The 18,770-nt window shown below is 34.6% G+C and overlaps 1 protein-coding gene across 12 annotated transcripts in view; it reads right to left on the bottom strand.

Annotated features, from left to right (window-relative positions):
* Positions 1 to 18,770, bottom strand: part of LOC123600802 (butyrophilin subfamily 1 member A1-like) — a 78,713-nt gene that overhangs the window by 16,588 nt on the left and 43,355 nt on the right. For all 12 annotated transcript variants that reach the window (XM_045483259.1, XM_045483240.1, XM_045483223.1 and 9 more), the window contains exon 5: positions 14,033 to 14,053. In XM_045483259.1, coding sequence (XP_045339215.1) covers positions 14,033 to 14,053 — 21 coding nt within the window. The remainder of the gene's footprint in view (positions 1 to 14,032; positions 14,054 to 18,770) is intronic.

The raw sequence follows: 18,770 nt of genomic DNA on the forward strand, positions 1-18,770 counted from the left end.
TGAACTATTTCACTTAGCATAGTACTATCTAGGTACATCCATATTGTCTCAAATGGCAATATCTCATTCTTTCTTAATTCATTTTTATGGCTAAGTAATATTCCATTATATAGATATAAACATATATATATATATATATATATATATATATATATATATATATACACACACACTATGTTTTATTTATCCATTCAACAATCATTGGACATTTATGTTTCTTCCATATCTTGGCTATGTAAGTAATGTTGTAATAAACATAGAAATGCTTTTTAAATTTGTGTTTTTAATTTTTAGATAATTACCTTGTACTGGAATTACTGGATAATGTGATAATTCAATTTTATTTATTTTGAATATCCTCAAGCAGTTTTCAATAATGGCTGCACCAATTTATATTCCCACCAACAGTTCACATTATCCCCTTTCCACATATTTACGATTTGTTGTTTCCTGTCCTTTTGATATTAGTCATGGTGATAGATGTGAGATTATATATTACTGTGGCTTTGATATATATTTTCCTAATGGTTAGTGATGTTTAGCATATTTTCCTGTAACCATTGTATATCTGTATGTCTTTTTTGAAAATTCCAGTCAGATCTTTGCCCATTTTTAAATTGGGTTGCTTGAGTTTTTCATATTGAATTGTATGAGTTTGTTATATATTTTCATAGTGAATCCCTTATTAGATACATAATTTGAAAATATCTATTCCCATTAAGTGGGTTGTGTTTTCATTTTGTTAATAGTTACATTGGCTGTGAAAAAAAATGTTTGATATGGTCCTAATAGTTTGTTTTTGTTTTGCTGTCCTTGCCTGAGGAACCAGATTCAAGTAAATATTGCTCAGACTTTTGTCAAAGAACTCACTGCTTATGTTTTCTTCTAAGACTTTTATGGTTTAGATATTACATTTATGTCTTCCCACCCATTATCAATTTACTTTTGTTTATGGTGTGAAAGTGGTCAAATTTCATTCTTTTGCAAGTATCTTTTTAGTTTTCTCAACATCATTTATTGAATGGATGGTTTCCCCATTGTATATTCTTGCCTCTTTTGTCACTGAATAATTGTCCATATAAGTGAGGACTTATTTGGGGGCTATTCTGTTGTGCTCATGTATCTATTTATCCACATTTGTGCCAATAAAGTACTGTTCTCATTATTATAGCTTTACAGTACATTATGGTATCCAGAAGGGTGATACCATGAGCTTTTCCTTCCTTTTCAAGGTTTCCTGCTTCAGAGCTAAGATGATTGCATAGTAGGAGAACTTTAGGCTTTTCTCATTACTTAAACAAAACTAGATGGCTGTCAAATCATTCTGAATACCTATGAAATTGACCGGAAGACTGACAGAACAACTTCACAACTAGAGGGAGAGAAAAGGCGACATTGAGGAAAGTAGGAAATGCAAAGACATGGTTTGGGGGAGACATGGATCCTGGGCACTGTGGAAGGGAGGGACCCCTGGTTGCAGAGAAAGACAAGAGAGAGAGAGAGAGAGAGAGAGAGAGACAAAGACAGAGACAGAGACAGAGACAGAGAGAGAGAGAGAGAGAGAGGATTATGCAGGGGAATGCACAAGGAGGACACTTCCTCAAAGCCATTGACTGGGAATAACAAAGGAGCTTATTTCCTAAAATTTTTTTTTTATCCAATAGGGCTTAAAGCCTGGAGTTTTTAACGTCAGGAGGCTTAACTGGGATACAGAACAAAAAGTACTATCCTACTCCTGTGGAGAAGGCAGGCAAACACCACAAGGGCAGGTGGCTTGGCTGGAGGAATGCTTGGGGAACACAGGTAGGGATTGTTATTCTTCTTGGAGCACTTGAGTGGCAGGTGGCATTCATAGGGACCCCTCTACAGGGACAAAAGTTTCAGAATGTTCCACTTCCCTCCCACACCATTGATAATAATTACAAAGCCTTCTGTCAAAGGCAGCTCAACCCTGACACTGTCTTCCTAGACTGTGATTGCCCTTATCAGCAAAACCTGCATCAGTCTCAGTGAGATGAGACCCTATTACAGAAGACCAGTGCAGCCCCTGCCCAAACCATGTCCCTAAAGTCTGTTGTTTTCAAAGTTGGGAGCCTTTACTGGAATGGACCCTGCAATGCTCATTGCTAGAAGACAGGCAAACTACCTAGGGACAGACAGCATGGAAATGGGAATCTGAAAAACACAGGGAACACACAGAGGGGAGATTATCCACTCTTCAGTGAGTGCTTCTCTGAAAGCAGCAGACACAAGAACACCTCACTGGAAACAAAGGAGTTGGTTGGTGATATCTGTCTCCCTCACCACTCAGTATAAACACAGAACAACCTTTAGTAAATACACAGTGCTGAGACTGGCTGCCTACCTTGCTTACACCAAGTCTCACACCCCTGTGCTCTGCCAATATTTCCACTCCCTGTCAAGTGTGCCTCAGTCCCAGCAAGGCAGGTTCCTTCCTTAGTGGACCGACAGAAATGCTGTCCACACCATGTCTCCCAACTACAGTGTCCTGCAAGGCTTCAGTTCTACTGGAAGTCACATCAGCTATCATATAATAAGCAGACCAGAACATACCTAGTTAAAATTTGCCACACTCTGGCAAACAAAAAGTCAAAAAGTAGGGATTGAGGGAACATACATCAAAAAAATAATGGCCATATATTAAAGACCCATAGTTAACATCATCTCACTAGAGAAAAATTGAAAGATTTTCATCTACAGTCAGGAACAAAACAGGGATATCCATTCTCATCACTGTTATTTGACACTGAAAGTACAAGCCTCAGCAATCAGACAGTTAAAAGAAATAAAAAGCATCCAAACAGATAGGGAAAAAGTCAATCTTTCACTACTTGCAGATTAAATGATATAGACAACCCAAAAGACTCCATCAAAAAATTCCTAGAAATGATACAGGAATCCAATAAAACCACAGGATACACAATCAATGTACAGAAATCTTGTACAGAAGTACAATGTATAGAAATGTGCAGAAATGTTGAATTCCTAATACATCAACGATGAAGCAGCAGAAAAAGAAACTAAAGAATTGATCCTATTTATAATTGCACCAACAACCATAAGATACCTAGGAATAAACCTAACCAGAGAGGTGAATGATTTGTAATCTAAAAACTACAAAATGCTGATGAAAGATATTGAAGAAGACACAAGGAAATGGGAAAAAAATTCTATGCTTATGGTTACAATGAATCCATACTGTTAAAATGCCTCAGCATTTTAGAATGCATAAGCATTCTATGTTGTAAAAAGATGTTGAGAATGGACATACTTGTCATGTTCTGAACATGGAGGAAAAGTTTTCAGCTTTTCACCATTAAGTATAATGTTAGCTGTGGGTTCTCAAGTAATCAATCTAAACTTACTGCTAAAGGAGCTAGAAAGGGAAAGGACAACCAAAAATGCTACTGAAAATGAAGATTAGAGCAGAGGTAAATGAAATAGAGACAAAAGTTGAAAATATAAATGAAACCAAGAGCTGTTTCTTTGAAAAGTTAGACAAAATTGGTAAATTTATAGCCAGGTTTATCAAGAAAAAAAAAGAGAGGACACAATAAGTAAAATCGGATACTGGAAAAAAAACACAGCAGGTTTGCAAAGATTATAAGAGAATATTATTTTAAAAAATGCCAACAAATTGGACAACATAGAAAAAAATAGGTAAATTCCTAGAAAGATACCAAGTTCCAAAATTCGATCAGGAAAAATAGAAAATTTGAAAAGCCACTTAATAATAATAAAATTAGTAATTAATAAACTTTTAACAAACAGGAGTCCAGGACTAATGGTGTCACTGGTAAGTTCTACCAAACATCTAAAGAAGCATTAATACCTATTCTTCTGAAACTATATTAAAAAATAGAATATGGAAGAAAGCATTCAAATTCTTTCTATGAGGTCAGCATTACCCTGAGACCAAACCAAAGGTACAGAAAAACAGAACAAAACAAAATACTAAAAATAAACAAAAACAAACAACAAAAAACAAACAAAAAACAAAAATACAACTACAGGCTAGTATCTATGATGAACATGCATGAAAATTGCCAAAAAAAAAATAATAGCAAAGCCAAATTCAACAATACATTAAAAAAAAATCACTAACCATGATCAAGTAGTAATTATTTCAGGGATGCAAGCATGTTTTCACCATTCACATACCAATCAATGTGATTAATGTCATTAATAAGAGAAAGGATAAAAAACATATGATCATCTCACTAGAGGAAGAAAAAGCATTTGTCAAATTACGACATTCCTTCCTGATAAAAACTCTCAAAAAAGTGGATTTAGAGGGAAAATATCTCAACATAGTAATGGTGATATATAAAAAATTCAATCTAACATCATACAATAGTGAAAAACTGAAATCTTTCCCTCTAAGTTTTGAATATGACAGGGATATTCAGTCTCACCACTTTTATTCCTCATAGTAGTGCTGAAAATCCTAGCTGCCACAATTAGACAATAATAATAATAATAATATATTCAAATTACAATGACACAAGCAAATGGAAAAATGTATTATGCTTGCTTTTTAGAATAATTTATATATTTAAAATGTCCATCCTACCTAAAGCAACCTAAAGTTTCAGTACAAATCCAACAAAATGCCAATAACATCTTTTAAGATAACTTGAACAAATAATCCTAAAACTTTTATGGAATCACAGAAAAAAAAAACTTGTATAACTAATGAAATCTTGATTTCAGAACAAAGATAATGGAATCACAATGGCAGATTTAATGATAGACTACAAACTGCAGTAATCAAGACAGGATAGTACTAACACAAAAATAGACACATAGATCAATAGAATAAGATACAGAGCACAGAAATAAGCCCACATGTATATAGTCAAGCAATGACAGAAGATGCAAGAATATATCATGAGAAAACAAGGTTTTTCAACAAGTGGTGTTGAGAAAACTGCACAGGTATATGTGAAAGAATGAAACTGGACCACTTTCTTACACAATACACAAAAATCCAATAAATATGGATTGATGATCTAAATGTGAGACCTGAAGTCATAAAGCTTCTAAAAGAAAACAGAGGCAGTAATCTCTTGGTCATTAGTTTAGCATCATATTTATGAACATATTGCTCAGGAAAGGAAAAATAAAAGCAAAAATAAAGTACTGGGACAACACTAAGGTAAAAATTCTTCAACAGAAAAGGAAGTCATCAACAAAATATAAAGGCAAATCCTTGAATGAGAGAAGTTTGCAAATAATATATCCAAGAAGAGGTTAATATCCAAATATGTAAAAAATTTATACAGCATGAACAATACCAAAAACAATCTGATTTAAAAATGGGCAGAGGACCTGAATAGACATTTTTTTTCTAAAGAAAACAGATTGTCAACATATACTTGATAATATATTCAACATTAGTAATTATAAACAATTTACAAATCAAAAACACAATAAGATTATCACTTTACACTTGTTCAAATGGCTGGTTCCAAAAAGACAAGAAATAACATAAGATGACGAGGGGGTAAAGGGAACTCTCAGACACTGTTGGTGGGAATGTAACCTGGTGGAGCCATTGGGGAAAACAGTATGGAAATTGTGCAAAAATTTAAAAATAGAAACACCATATGATCCATAAATCCACCACTGGGTATTTACCTCCCAAAATGAAAATGCTATTTTTTTTTTTTTAATTTGAGTTTCAAGTCTTTACTTAAATTCCAGTTAGTTGAAATACAGTGCAGTATTGGTTTCAGAAGTAGAATTTAGTCATTCATCAGTTCTATAGATACCCATTGCCCATCACAACCCGTGCCCTCATTAATACCCATCACTCATTTAACCCCTTGGTCAGCCCACCTTCCCTCCAGCAACCCTCAGTTTGTTGTCTACTTAAGAATCAGTTTTATGGCTTGCCTCTCTCTCTTTTCCCTTCATATGTTCATTTGTTTTGTTTCTTAAATTCCACATTTGAATGAAATCATATGGTATGTGTCTTTCTCTGAATGACTTATTTCACCTTGCATGATAATCTCTAGCTACATCCATGACTTCCCAAATGCCGATTTCATTCTTTTTTTTTAATTGCTGAGTAATATTCCATTATACACACACACACACACACTCTCTCACACACACACACACACACACACATTACATTATACATTACATTATATATACATTATATATATGTATATTTTTTTCACATGTTCATTATTGATTCATTAGTTTATGGGAATTTGAGCACTTTTTTTTTGCAAATTTGCATAGTTTGAATATATTAGATAATGCTTCTAAACACAACAGATGCATGTACGCTTTAAATCAGTATTTTTTGTATCCTTTGGGTAAATACTTAGTAGTGCAATTGCTGGATCTTATGGTAGTTCTATTTTTAACTTTTTGAGGAATTTACATACTGTTTTCCAAGTGGTTCAACCAGTTTGCATTCCCATCAACAGTGTAAAGGGGTTCCCCTTTCTTTTTTTTTTTTTATTTTTTTTTTCAACGTTTATTCATTTTTGGGACAGAGAGAGACAGAGCATGAACGGGGGAGGGGCAGAGAGAGAGGGAGACACAGAATCGGAAACAGGCTCCAGGCTCTGAGCCATCAGCCCAGAGCCTGATGCGGGGCTCGAACTCACGGACTGCGAGATCGTGACCTGGCTGAAGTCGGACGCCTAACCGACTGTGCCACCCAGGCGCCCCAAGGGGTTCCCCTTTCTGTGTATCCTTGCCAACATCTGTTTTTTCCTGTGTTGTTAATTCTGGCCCTTCTCACTGGTTTGAGGTGATATTTAATTTTACTTTAGATTTGTGTTTCCTTATTGATGAGTGATATTGACCATCTTTTCTTGCTTCTCTTAGCCATTAACACCTTTTTTAGAAAAAAAGTGTATATTCATATCATTTGCCCATTTTTTAACCGTATTATTTGTTGTTTTGATGTTGAGTTTTAAAAGTTCTTCATCTATTTTGGATAATAACCCTTTACCAGATATGTCAATTGTAAATATCTCCTCCTATTCCAAATGTCTCCTTTTAGTTTGATTGTTTTCTTCACTGTAGAGAGGCTTTATCTTGGTAAATTTCCAATAGTTTGTTTTTGCTTTTGTTTTCCTTGCCTCTGGAGAAACAGCTAGTAATGGCCAATGTGAAAGAGGTTACTGCCTGTTTTCTCCTCTAGGATTTCAATGATTTCCTCACTAACATTTATGCCTCTTACCCTCTTTTAATTTACTTTTGTGTATGGTATTCAGAGTGGTCCTTTTCCTTCTTTAGCCTCTTGCTTTCAAGTTTTCCCAACATCATTTGTACAAGAGACTGTCTTCTTCACATTGGATATTCTTTCCTGTTTTGTCAAAGATAAGTTGCCCATATAGTTGTGGGTCCATTTCCGGGTTTTCAATTCTTTTCCATTGATATATGGGTCTGTTGTAGTGCCAGTATCATATTGTCTTGATCATTACAACTTTGTAATATAACTTGAAGTCTGGAATTATGATGTCTCCAGCTTTTCTTTTCATTTTCAAGGTTGTTTTTGCTATTCCAGGTCTTCTGTGGTTCCATAAATTCTTAGAAATATTCCATCTCTCTGAAAAATGCTGGTGTATTTTGTTAGGGTTTGCATTAAATATGGCAATTTTTTTGGTAGTATAGACATTTTGACAATTTTCTATATTCAGTATCATGTTGTCTGCAAATAGTGAGTATTTGACTTCTTTGTTGCCAATTTTGATGCTTTATATGTCTTTTTGTCGTCTGATATCTCAGGCTAGAATTTCCAGTAGTATTTTTAATAACTGCTGAGAGTGGGTATCACCATCATGCTCCTGTATCATGGAGGAAAACCTCTCAGTTTTTCTCCATATCAGATGATATTAGCTGTGTGCCTTTTCCTTATGGCCTTTATGATGTTGCAGCATGTTCCCTCTATCTCTACTTTATTGAGGTTTATGTTTTTTTTTTAATATTTGATGCTGTACTTTGTTAAATTCTTTTTCTGCATCCATTTAGAGGAATGTATTGTCCCTATTCTTTATTTTGTTAACATGGTGTATCATGTTGATTGATTTTGCAAATATTGAACCACGCTTGCAGCCCAGGAATAAATCCCACTTGATTATGGTGAATAATTCTATTAATGTACCTTAGATTCAATTTTCTACTTGAGGGATATTGTTGAGGGATATTGGCCTTTAATTTTCCCTGTTTGTGGGATTTTTATCTGGTTTTGGAATCACAATAATGCTGGCCTCATAGAATGAGTTTGGAAGTTTTCTTTCCATTTCTATTTTTAAGAACATTTTTAGAAAAATAGGTATTAAGTCTTCTGTACATTTTTGTTGAAATTCACTTGTGAAGACTCTTGCCCTGAACTTTTTTTGTTGGGGGATTTTTGATTAATGATTCCATTTTTGTTGTTGGTGGTGGTTATTGGTCTGTTCAAGTTTTCAATTTCTTTCCATTTAACTTTGGTAGTTTATATGTCTCTAGGAGTTTGTACATTTATACCAAGTTGCCCAGTTTCTTGACATATGATGTTTCATGACATTCTCTTATAATTGTATTAATATAGTGTTTGTTGTGATCTCTCCCCCTTTATTTGTGATTTTATTTATTGAGGTCCTTTCTCTTTCTTTTTGATAAATCTGGCTAGGAGTTTATAAATGTTATTAGTTTTTTCAACCAGATCCTTTTCCCATCCGCCTGTTCTTTTTTTCCTCATTATTTTCTCTATCATAAATTTCTGCTCTAATCTGTCTTAATTCTCTTATTCTGCTGGTTTGAGGCTTTGTTTGTTGTTGCTTACATAGCTCTTTCAGGTGTAAGCTTAGTTTTTGTATTTGAGATTTTTCTTACTTCTTGAAGGAGGCCTCTATTACTCTATATTTCCCTTTTTCTACAGTTTATGCTTCATCCCAAAGGTCTTGGGCCATCTTGTTTTCATTATCATTTGTTTCTGTGTATTTTTTTTATTTCTTCTTTAATTCCTTGGTTGATCCATCCATTCCTGAGTAAGATATCCTTTAATCTCCATGTATTTTTGATGTTTCCATTTTTTTTCTTGTGGTCGATTTCAAATTTCATGACATTGTGGTCAGAAAACATATATGTTATGATCTGAAAGTTTTTTGTACTTGTTGGGGCCTGATTTGTGACAAAGTAGGTGATCTATTCTGGAAAATATCCCATGTGCACTTGAAAAACATGGTAATCTGATAGTTTAGGAAGAAATGTTTTGAATGTATCTGTTAAGCCCATTTGGCTCAGGGTGTCATTCAAAGCTATTGTTTCCTTGTTGATGTTCTGCTCATATTATCTTTCCATTGCTGCAAGTGAATGTTAAATTCCTCTCCTATTATTTTATTATTACCAATTAGTTCTTTTATGTTTGTTATTAATTGTTTTATAAATCACAGTGCTTTCCTTTTGGGTGCATAAATATTTACAATTGTTAGATTTTCTTGTTGGATAGCCTCCTTCGTTATGATACAACGTCCTTCTTTACCTCATATTATAGTCTTCAGTTTAAAATGTAGTATGTCTGGGGGTGCCTGGGTGGCTCAGTCGGTTGGGCATCCAACTTCAGCTCAGGTCACGATCTCATGGTTTGTGAGTTCCAGCCCCGCATCAGGCTCTGCGCTGACAGCTCCGAGCCTGGAGCCTGCTTCGGATTCTCTGTCTCTGTCTCTCTCTGCCCCTCCCCCGCTCATGCTCTGTCTGTCTGTCTCTCTCTCAAAAAATAAATAAATGTTAAAAAAATTTTTTTAAATGTAGTATGTCTGTTATAAATATTGCCAGTAAAGCTTTCTTTTGACATCTATTTGCATTGTAAATGTTTCTGCATCCCCTCACTTTCAGTTTGCTTGTGTCTTGAGGTCTAAAATGAGTCTGTTGTAGTCAGCATAAGTGTGTCTTTTTGTCTTACATATCCATTTTGACACACTGTTTTTTGATTAGATCATTTATTCAATTTATGGTGTAATTTTTTTTCAGAATAATTATTGATATATCATAATCGATGTTCTTAGTGCTGTTGTAGTGATTGTTTTGTAATTATTTTGAGAGATACTCTCTGTGTCTTTCTAGTCTTCTTCCCATTGAAAGAGTCCCCTTTCATAATTCTTGCAGGACTGGTTGAAAGTACTCTATTTGTTTTTGTTTATCTGTGAAACTCTTTATCTCTCCTGTTCTGAATGATAGCCTTGCTGGATACCTTACTACTGACTGCAGATTTTTCCCATTCAGCACATTGAATATATCATGGAACCCTTTTCTGGCCTGCCAAGTGTCTGTGGAGAAAACTGCTGCTAACCTTATTGGTCTACCTTTATGAGTTAGTGACTTCTTTTGTCTTGTTGCTTTTAAGATTTTTTCTTTATCTTTATATTTTGCAAATTTAGACACAATATGTCTTGATTTTTACCCGCTTTTATTCATTTTGATGGAAGTTATATGTGCGTCCTGAATTTGGAAGTCTATTTCCTTCCCCAGATTGGGAAGTCTTCAACTATAATTGTCTCAGATAAACCATCTGCCACCTTTTCTCTCTCTTCTTCTGGGACTGCTATTGTAAGAATGTCATTACATTTAATGAAATCACTGATTGCATATGTCTACTTTCATGGTTCAAAATTTTCCTTCTCTCTTTTGATAAGCTTCTTTATTTTCCATAAATCTATCCCCTTTGTCACCTCTTCCTTCCTCTGATTCTTTCATTCTTGTAGTCATTGAATCCAGTCAGTTTTGAATCTCCATTATTGCATGTTTCATTTCAGCATGATTGTTTTTTTTTTTTTTTTTTTAATTTTTTTTTTCAACGTTTATTTTATTTTTGGGACAGAGAGAGACAGAGCATGAACGGGGGAGGGGCAGAGAGAGAGGGAGACACAGAATCGGAAACAGGCTCCAGGCTCTGAGCCATCAGCCCAGAGCCTGATGCGGGGCTCGAACTCACGGACCGCGAGATTGTGACCTGGCTGAAGTCGGACGCTTAACCGACTGCGCCACCCAGGCGCCCCTCAGCATGATTGGTTTTAAGATCTTTTCTATTTGGGGTAATAGGCTCCCTGGTGTCTTCTATGCTTTTCTCAAGCATAGGTAGTATTCTTATAATTGTTGCTTCAAATTGCGAATCATGTATATTACCTATATCTGTTTCAAGTGGATCACTGGCTGTGACATTTTGTTGTACTTTTTTGGGGGAATGAGTTGGTCTGTCTTGACATTTTGTCTAAGTCTCTTTTCTTCTGTGTTAGGTACGTCTGTTATGTTTTGTGCTCCTGAGAGTAATGGCTTTATAAAGAGCAGGTCAAATCATGTCCAGAGACCCATGCTTCAAAATGTATCTGTGGTGTGGCACTCTGCTGCTGTTATGCATGCTCTATTCCTCAAGTTAGTCCTCTTGAGTTTCTCCTGCCAGCTGTGGGGAATGTATGGACCTTGGCCACAAATTGTCAAATTTTAAATAGGTGTCCTCTAATCTACTTGTTAATAAGGATGTGAGTCTATTGCCCTTATACTTCCCCTTATACATGAATCTTTGCAGAACTCTATGATTGGTAGAGGTGGTGCATAGAAGGATTCTGCTAGTCCTCTGGAGGGGACCTGCTTTGCTAGTCCTTTGACACACTTGCCAGAGAAAGGTAGTACCAGTAGAATGCCAGACAGTGGGTCTGGGTGTAAGCAACTGAAACAGCCAATGTTGTCACTGTGCTGTTTAATGAAGTTAGTTTATGCTGCAGGACAGAGGAGGAAAATTATCACTCCAGCTCAATTGTCCCCAGAATGGGTAGTTTCTGTTGTCTGCAGTCAGGGAAGCTCTCCCAGAAGAGCAGATAATTTCCCCTTTTGTGTGATAGTTTTTTCGAGACTGCTGTTTTTACACTGTCTGTTTCTGGTTTTCCTGCCTGACTGGAGAAGCACATTGTGCTTTGTTTCTATCCTGGACAAGCCAGCTGAGTTTTAAAATCCAAACTTTAGGGACCTGGTGTGGTGGCAAAATATATAATATTACTTAGCTTTAAAAAAATAATGAGATCATGCCATTTTCCAAAACATGCATTGTTCAAGAGAGTATTATGATAAGTGAAATAGGTCAGACAGACATGTACCATATAATTTCACTCTATGTGGAATCCAAAAATTCAAAACAAAAAACAAAAACAAAACAAAACAAAAAACAAGGAAACAAGGAAACAAGGAAAAGGCAAACTGTTAAACACAAACAATAAATTGTTGCCACACAGGTGGTGGGTGTGGACAAGGGCACGATAAAAAGGATTAAGAATGCAAACATCTACTTATAAAATAAATAAGTCACAAAAATGAAACGTTCAACCTAAAGAATATAGTCAGTAATGGTATAATAGTGTATGGTGACAGATGGTGACTATACTTATTGTGGTGAATATTGAGCAAAGCATAGAAATGTCAAATAAATATTGTGTACACCTGAACAAATTCAATAATATATGCTAAATTCAATTTAAAAAATACATTACAAAAAAAAAAACAAAACAAAACAGTATTTTCTTTCTATATGGAAAGCTGTCTCCAGAGATGGCACTTAAACTTCTACTGTGTCTAAAATCTCCTACTTCCCAAGATACCTGTGTATATGATTAAGCCCAGAACTCACAATTCAAAATTCCTGCAATAGGAATAGGTACTACTTGTCTTCAATCTCTGACTACCCCAGATTCACATTATCTTTTCAGCTCCAGGGGCCTGTCTCCCCAAGGGCCTAGACTCATTCAGCTAGACTGTGTCCTGGGAATAGGACTAGGAATAATGTTCAATATTTACATCTTACAGTATTGCACTCATTGTAACTAAATGCAAGTACATGCATCTGTCCCAGTCCAAAGTGACAAAGAGAGTGTAATTTCAGTTTTCAAAAGTGCTCTGGTCTTTCCTAATGATTCAACACTTTTCAGTACTTAATAACTTTTTTCATTGATATTGTGATTTCTTTAATTTTTTAATGTTTATTTATTTTTGAGAGAGAGAGAGAGAAAGAGAGAGGAGGCGCAAATAGAGAGGGAGACACAGAATCCGAAGCAGGTTGCAGGCTCCAAGCTATCAGCACAGAGCTCGACTTGGGGCTGGAAGTCATGAACCATGAGATCATAACCTGAGTCAAAGTCGAACTCATGAACCATGATATCATGACCTAAGCCGAAGTCGGATGCTTAAACAACTGAGCCACTCAGGCACCTCGATATTGTGATTTCTTAACCAAAGCAGAAGAATGCTACTTACCTTAGAAACAAGGCTTGGTTTACTCCTAGATATCTTACCACTTATTCTCAAATTGTAATACCAAAAGTTGAATGGCATCAATTTCCATGTAGCCTGGGAAGCTCCATGTCTTTTTCCTGGATTTCATCTGTTTCTTGTGCATTAATACTTTGTATTGTTTTAGTCCATCAGGTAATTATAAATAAAATTTAAATTCTAATGTTAATGGTTCTTAATAGTTTTGTAAATTATCAAATAAATTTTGATACAGCCACATTCTTCATGGTGTGGCTCCTGGCTGCACAGCATTGGCATTTCTCATATGGGACCTTGTTAGAAATGACAATACTTGAGCCTAACGCAGAAATATTGAATGAAAAATTAAGGGATGTGTCGCAGTATTATGTGCTCTCCATGGCATTCTGATCGATTCTTGGTTTTGAGAACATTTACTTTAGCTGGTCCTTAGAAATAACTTAATGAACATAACAGTACGTTGTTTCTTCCCTAGTTCTCTGAAACTGACAAATCACAGCTCCTCCTTAGGGATGTTGTTAGAACAATGTTCATATATATTAAACAGTTAAATAGCCTTTACTTAAGTTCTCATCCTGGGTTCTCTTTTTTAACATGGATAAAATTAGTTCTATGGCAACTTGCCTTGCATACACAATTCCTGCAATTTTTTCTTTGGATTCACGTTGGTCAGGCACAACTTGAATTTGTGACCCTGTCCTGTAAACAAATGCTTGGACTGCTCTGAGTTAGAAGTAAACCAACTCACCATGCTTCTTCTTGAGTGAACCTAAAAGGAATAAGAAAAAGAAAAAGAAAAAGAAAAACAGACAAAAATGAATTTATTAGGAGAACTCATCTGTGGTGTGGTTGAGCTTCTCTTTTGGCTCACAAGAGGATACTCTATTAATTCAATTTGACATTCAAGTTTTTAGAGAGTTTCCTTCCACTGTTTGAAAGCATCATGAAGTTTTGTGTGTGCGTGTGTGTGTACATATATACCTATATTTTCAACCTAAAATAGTAGAATACAGGATTAATAAAAGGGGAAATAAAGGTAAAACTTTAAAAGACTTTATTTTTTTTACCATTTATTTATTTCTGAGAGACAGAGAGAGACAGAGCATGAACAGAGAGAGAGGGAGACAGAATCCTAAGTAGGCTCCAGGCTCCGAGCTGTCAGCACAGAGTCCGATGCGGGCTCGAACTCACAAATGGCGAGATCATGACCTGAGCCCGAGTCGGATACTTAACCGAGCCACCCGGGCGCCCCTAAAAGGCTTTAAATCAATAGCCTGGGGTTAATTATTTCTAACTGCAATGCAATCATCATAGAGAAAAATACCTTATTATTTTAAATATTGTAAATATATATATATATACATATATATACACACACACCATATGTAAATTATATAAATATATAAGAATATATGTAGGATAGATAGGAAGATAGATAGATGATAGATAAATATAATTATAAGATACCATCTGACTTTTTAATTATTATTAAGTGTATAATCTTTGGCAGTAGTACATTCCACTGTTGTGCAAATATCACCACTATTTCTGAAATATTTTTATCACCCTGCACAGAATATCTATATTAATCAGTAACTTCCCACTGTCTCAAACCTCCAACTCCCTTTAACTCTATGTCTGTTTCTATAAAATCTGATTAGTCTAGCTATTTAATATCAGTTAATCATGCAATATTTCCCTTTTTGTGTCAGGCTTATTTTACTTCGTATAATGTTTTCAAGGCTCATTCATGTTGGACTATATATCACAATATCATCCCTTGCTATGAATAATGAATAATATTTCACTATTTTATGTAATATAGTTAATTTGCCCATTCATGTAATGATGAACATTTGTGTCGTTTCTATATTTTGGCTGCTATACATAATGCCACGATGAACATTGGCATAAAGAAACTCTTCAACTCCTTGTTTTTAATTATTTGGAGGTATGTTACTAAGAATGGAATTGCTTGATCATATAATTATATTTATAGTTTTTTTGAGGAAATGCCAAAAGTTTTCCACAATGGCTGCAGCATTTGAAATTCCCACCAGCAATGTCCAAGGATTGTAATTTCTCCATATTCTCCCCAACACTTGTTATTTTCACTTTTAAAAATAATATAGCCCTCCTAAAAGGTGTGAAGTGGTATCTCATTGTGGTTTTGGTTTTCATTCCCTTAATGACTAATAGTGTTGAGCTTCTTTTCATGTACTTCTTTGCCATTTTATATCTTCTTTAGAAAAATATGTTTTTTTTTCTATTTTCAAATTAGCGTTGTTTGTTTTGTTGTTGAATTTGTAAAGTTATTTATGTGCTCTTGAGATAAAACCCTTATTTGATATATATTTTGCAAATATTTTCTCCCATTCGGTAATTTGTCTTTTATCTCTCTTGGTAATGTCCTTTGATACAAAGTAGTTTTAAATGTCAATGAAGTTCTGAGCACCTTGCTGGCTTAGTCTGTGGAGCAGGCAGCTTGATTGTGCTGTTATATGTTTGAGCCCCACATTGGGTGTAGAGATTCCTTAAAAAAAAATCTCTAAAAAGTTAATTAAAGAAGTCAGTGAAGTTCAATTTATGTGTTTTGTTTCCCCCTTTGATGTTTGTGCTTTTGGTGTCCTGTTTAAGAGTACAAGGTCATGACTTGCCCATGTTATTTATTCTATACTTTTTTATTAATCTTTATTTCACTGATATATTTTGAGTTAGTTTTTCTATATATATGAAGCAGAGATCCAACTTCATTCTTTTGCATGTGGAAATGCAGTTATTCCAGAAACACTTGTTAAAGGAACAATATTTACACATAGAATGAACTTTGAGCTTTTGTGAAAATTCAATTTGCAATAAAGGTGTAGGTTTACGTATAGACTCTCAATTCTATTTCATTGATACAGATATGATATACATGATAAAGAGATGAAAGATAGATAGATAGAAGTTAGACAGATAGATATTTATTCAATAACCACACCTTTTTGATTACTGTAGCTTTGGAGTAAGTTTTGAAATGAGAAATTATGATCCCTCTAACTTTGTTCTTCAATTTCAAGATTTTTTTTGTTGTTGCTATCCATGGCCTCTTGTAATCCATAAAAATTTGTATACCAGTTTCCCCACTGTAAGAAGTCACCTTGGAGTTTTGATAGTGATTGCATTAAGTCTGCTGATCACTTAAGTAATATTGGCATCTTAATCATACTAAATTTGCATTTTTATGAATTTGTGATTTCTTTCCATTTGAAGTCTTTAATTTCTTTCATAAATGGTCTGTAGTTCTTAGTGTGCAATTTTTTTTTTCAACGTTTATTTATTTTTGGGACAGAGAGAGACAGAGCATGAACGGGGGAGGGGCAGAGAGAGAGGGAGACACAGAATCGGAAACAGGCTCCAGGCTCTGAGCCATCAGCCCAGAGCCCGACGCGGGGCTCGAACTCACGGACCGCGAGATCGTGACCTGGCTGAAGTCGGACGCTTAACCGACTGCGCCACCCAGGCGCCCCCCTAGTGTGCAATTTTTTACATCCTTGTTTAATTCATTTCTCCTTGCTTAATTTTTCTAGACACTACTGTAAACAGAACTGACTTTTTAATATATTTTTTCTGATTTTTTTTCAGGTCTATAAATATATAACTAATTTTTGTATATTTATCTTCTACCCTATGAATTTGATAAATTGATTCATTATTTCTATTAACTTTCTTGTGGGTTGTTTGATTTTAACATAGAGGATGATGTCATCTGTGAATAAATTTTGTTTCAATTTTTATTTTCCAATATGAATATCTTTTATGTATTTTTCTTTTCCAGTTGCTCTGGATAGAACTTTCAGTACAATGTGTTAATAGACATGGTAAAACTGACAAATTGTTCTTGTTCCTGACTTTAGGAAGAACGCTTTCAGTTTTTCCCTTTTCATATAGTGCAAGCTTGTGGATTTTGAAAACTTTCCCTTTCTTATGTTGAGGTAATTTCCTTATATTTGTATATTTATTAATGCTTTTAATAAGAAAGAGTGATAGATTTTTTTTAAATGTCTTTTCTGTGTCACTTGAGATTATCATGTAGGCTTCTACCTTTAATTCACTAGTATGGCCAATTACATTATTTGATTTTCTTATATTGAAACACTCTTGTATTCCCGGGAAAATTCCACTTGGTTATAGTGCATGAATCTTTTCATATGCTGTTTAAGATGCTTTTAGATTCAGTTTGCTTGCATTTTGTTAAATACTCGTAAGGATATTAGTCTGTATCCTTTTTTCTTTCTTTCTTTCTTTCTTTCTTTCTTTCTTTCTATCAATCAGGCTTTGGTATCAGGGTAATGCTTGCCTCATAAAATGATTTATGGAGAGTTCTGGACTCTTCTATTTCTTGGAAGTGCTGTGAAGCATGGTTTTTAAGTCTTTAAATTTTTATATAATTCACCACTAAAGTCATATTGCCCTGAAAATTCTTATTTTGAAAGACTTACGTTTATGTATTCAATTTTGTTCCTTTTTATAGGTCTGTTGTGATATGGTAGATTATTTTGAGTCAGTTTCGATAATTTTTGTGTTTCTAGAGATTTGTTCAATATGTCTTGATTATGCAATTTTTGGTAAGCAATTGTTCATAATATTCTCATTGTAACTCGGATTTATTCACAGATCCTAGTACTGTCCCCTTTCATTTATGCTTTGTTTGTGTTCTCTTTTCTTCTATTTTTCTTTCCAGTCTAGTCAAATGCTCCTAAACTTTTTTGACCTTATAAAAGGCACTATAAAGTGACAATTTATTTTTTTTCTATTCTATATTGTTTCCTTTTCTTCTCTCAGCTTTTCATTTAAATTGCTCTTTTTTTTAATCTTCTACTTCCTCACGTCTAATTTTATTTACTAAGGATGTTAATTTAGAACTGTGTTGTTTACAACTATAGTTTTCTCTATGGCCACTTTCTTCACTGTATTCCGTAAACTTTGTTATGTTGTGTTCTTTTTCACTTTCATTCATCTATATTTTCTAATTTCTATCATAATTTTTACTAAATTGTTTTGTATTGTTGAGTCTTTACATATTTCTAAATTTTCCAAGTGACGTTTAAAAAGTCTAAATATGACTTCAAACTTTCAAAGTGGATTAAGGCATGCTTATTGAGTCAACGTCCAATTTACACTTGTAATGAAGATCAGTCACCCCAACCAACACTGTAACTTTTTTCTGCCTGTTGGCTCAGACACATAAGGATTCCTATGTGGCCAGGTGGCATTCTCAACTTCCAGTTCGGTTGGAATTATTGTTGTATATCCCAATGGAACATTCCTCCCTCTGGAACAAAGTCTGCTAGGCCAACAGAACATAAAGTCATGGGAAAAAATTAAAATTTTGTTTATGGTTCACTGTAGGTAACTGTGAATGATGCCACTCCATTGGCTCTGATTTGATTTCAAGATTTGTGAATTAAGATAATCAGCACCATTGATTGAATGCTGATTCA

The sequence above is a fragment of the Leopardus geoffroyi genome, chromosome A1 (genome assembly GCF_018350155.1).
Source record: "Leopardus geoffroyi isolate Oge1 chromosome A1, O.geoffroyi_Oge1_pat1.0, whole genome shotgun sequence".
Classification (NCBI taxonomy): domain Eukaryota; kingdom Metazoa; phylum Chordata; class Mammalia; order Carnivora; family Felidae; genus Leopardus; species Leopardus geoffroyi.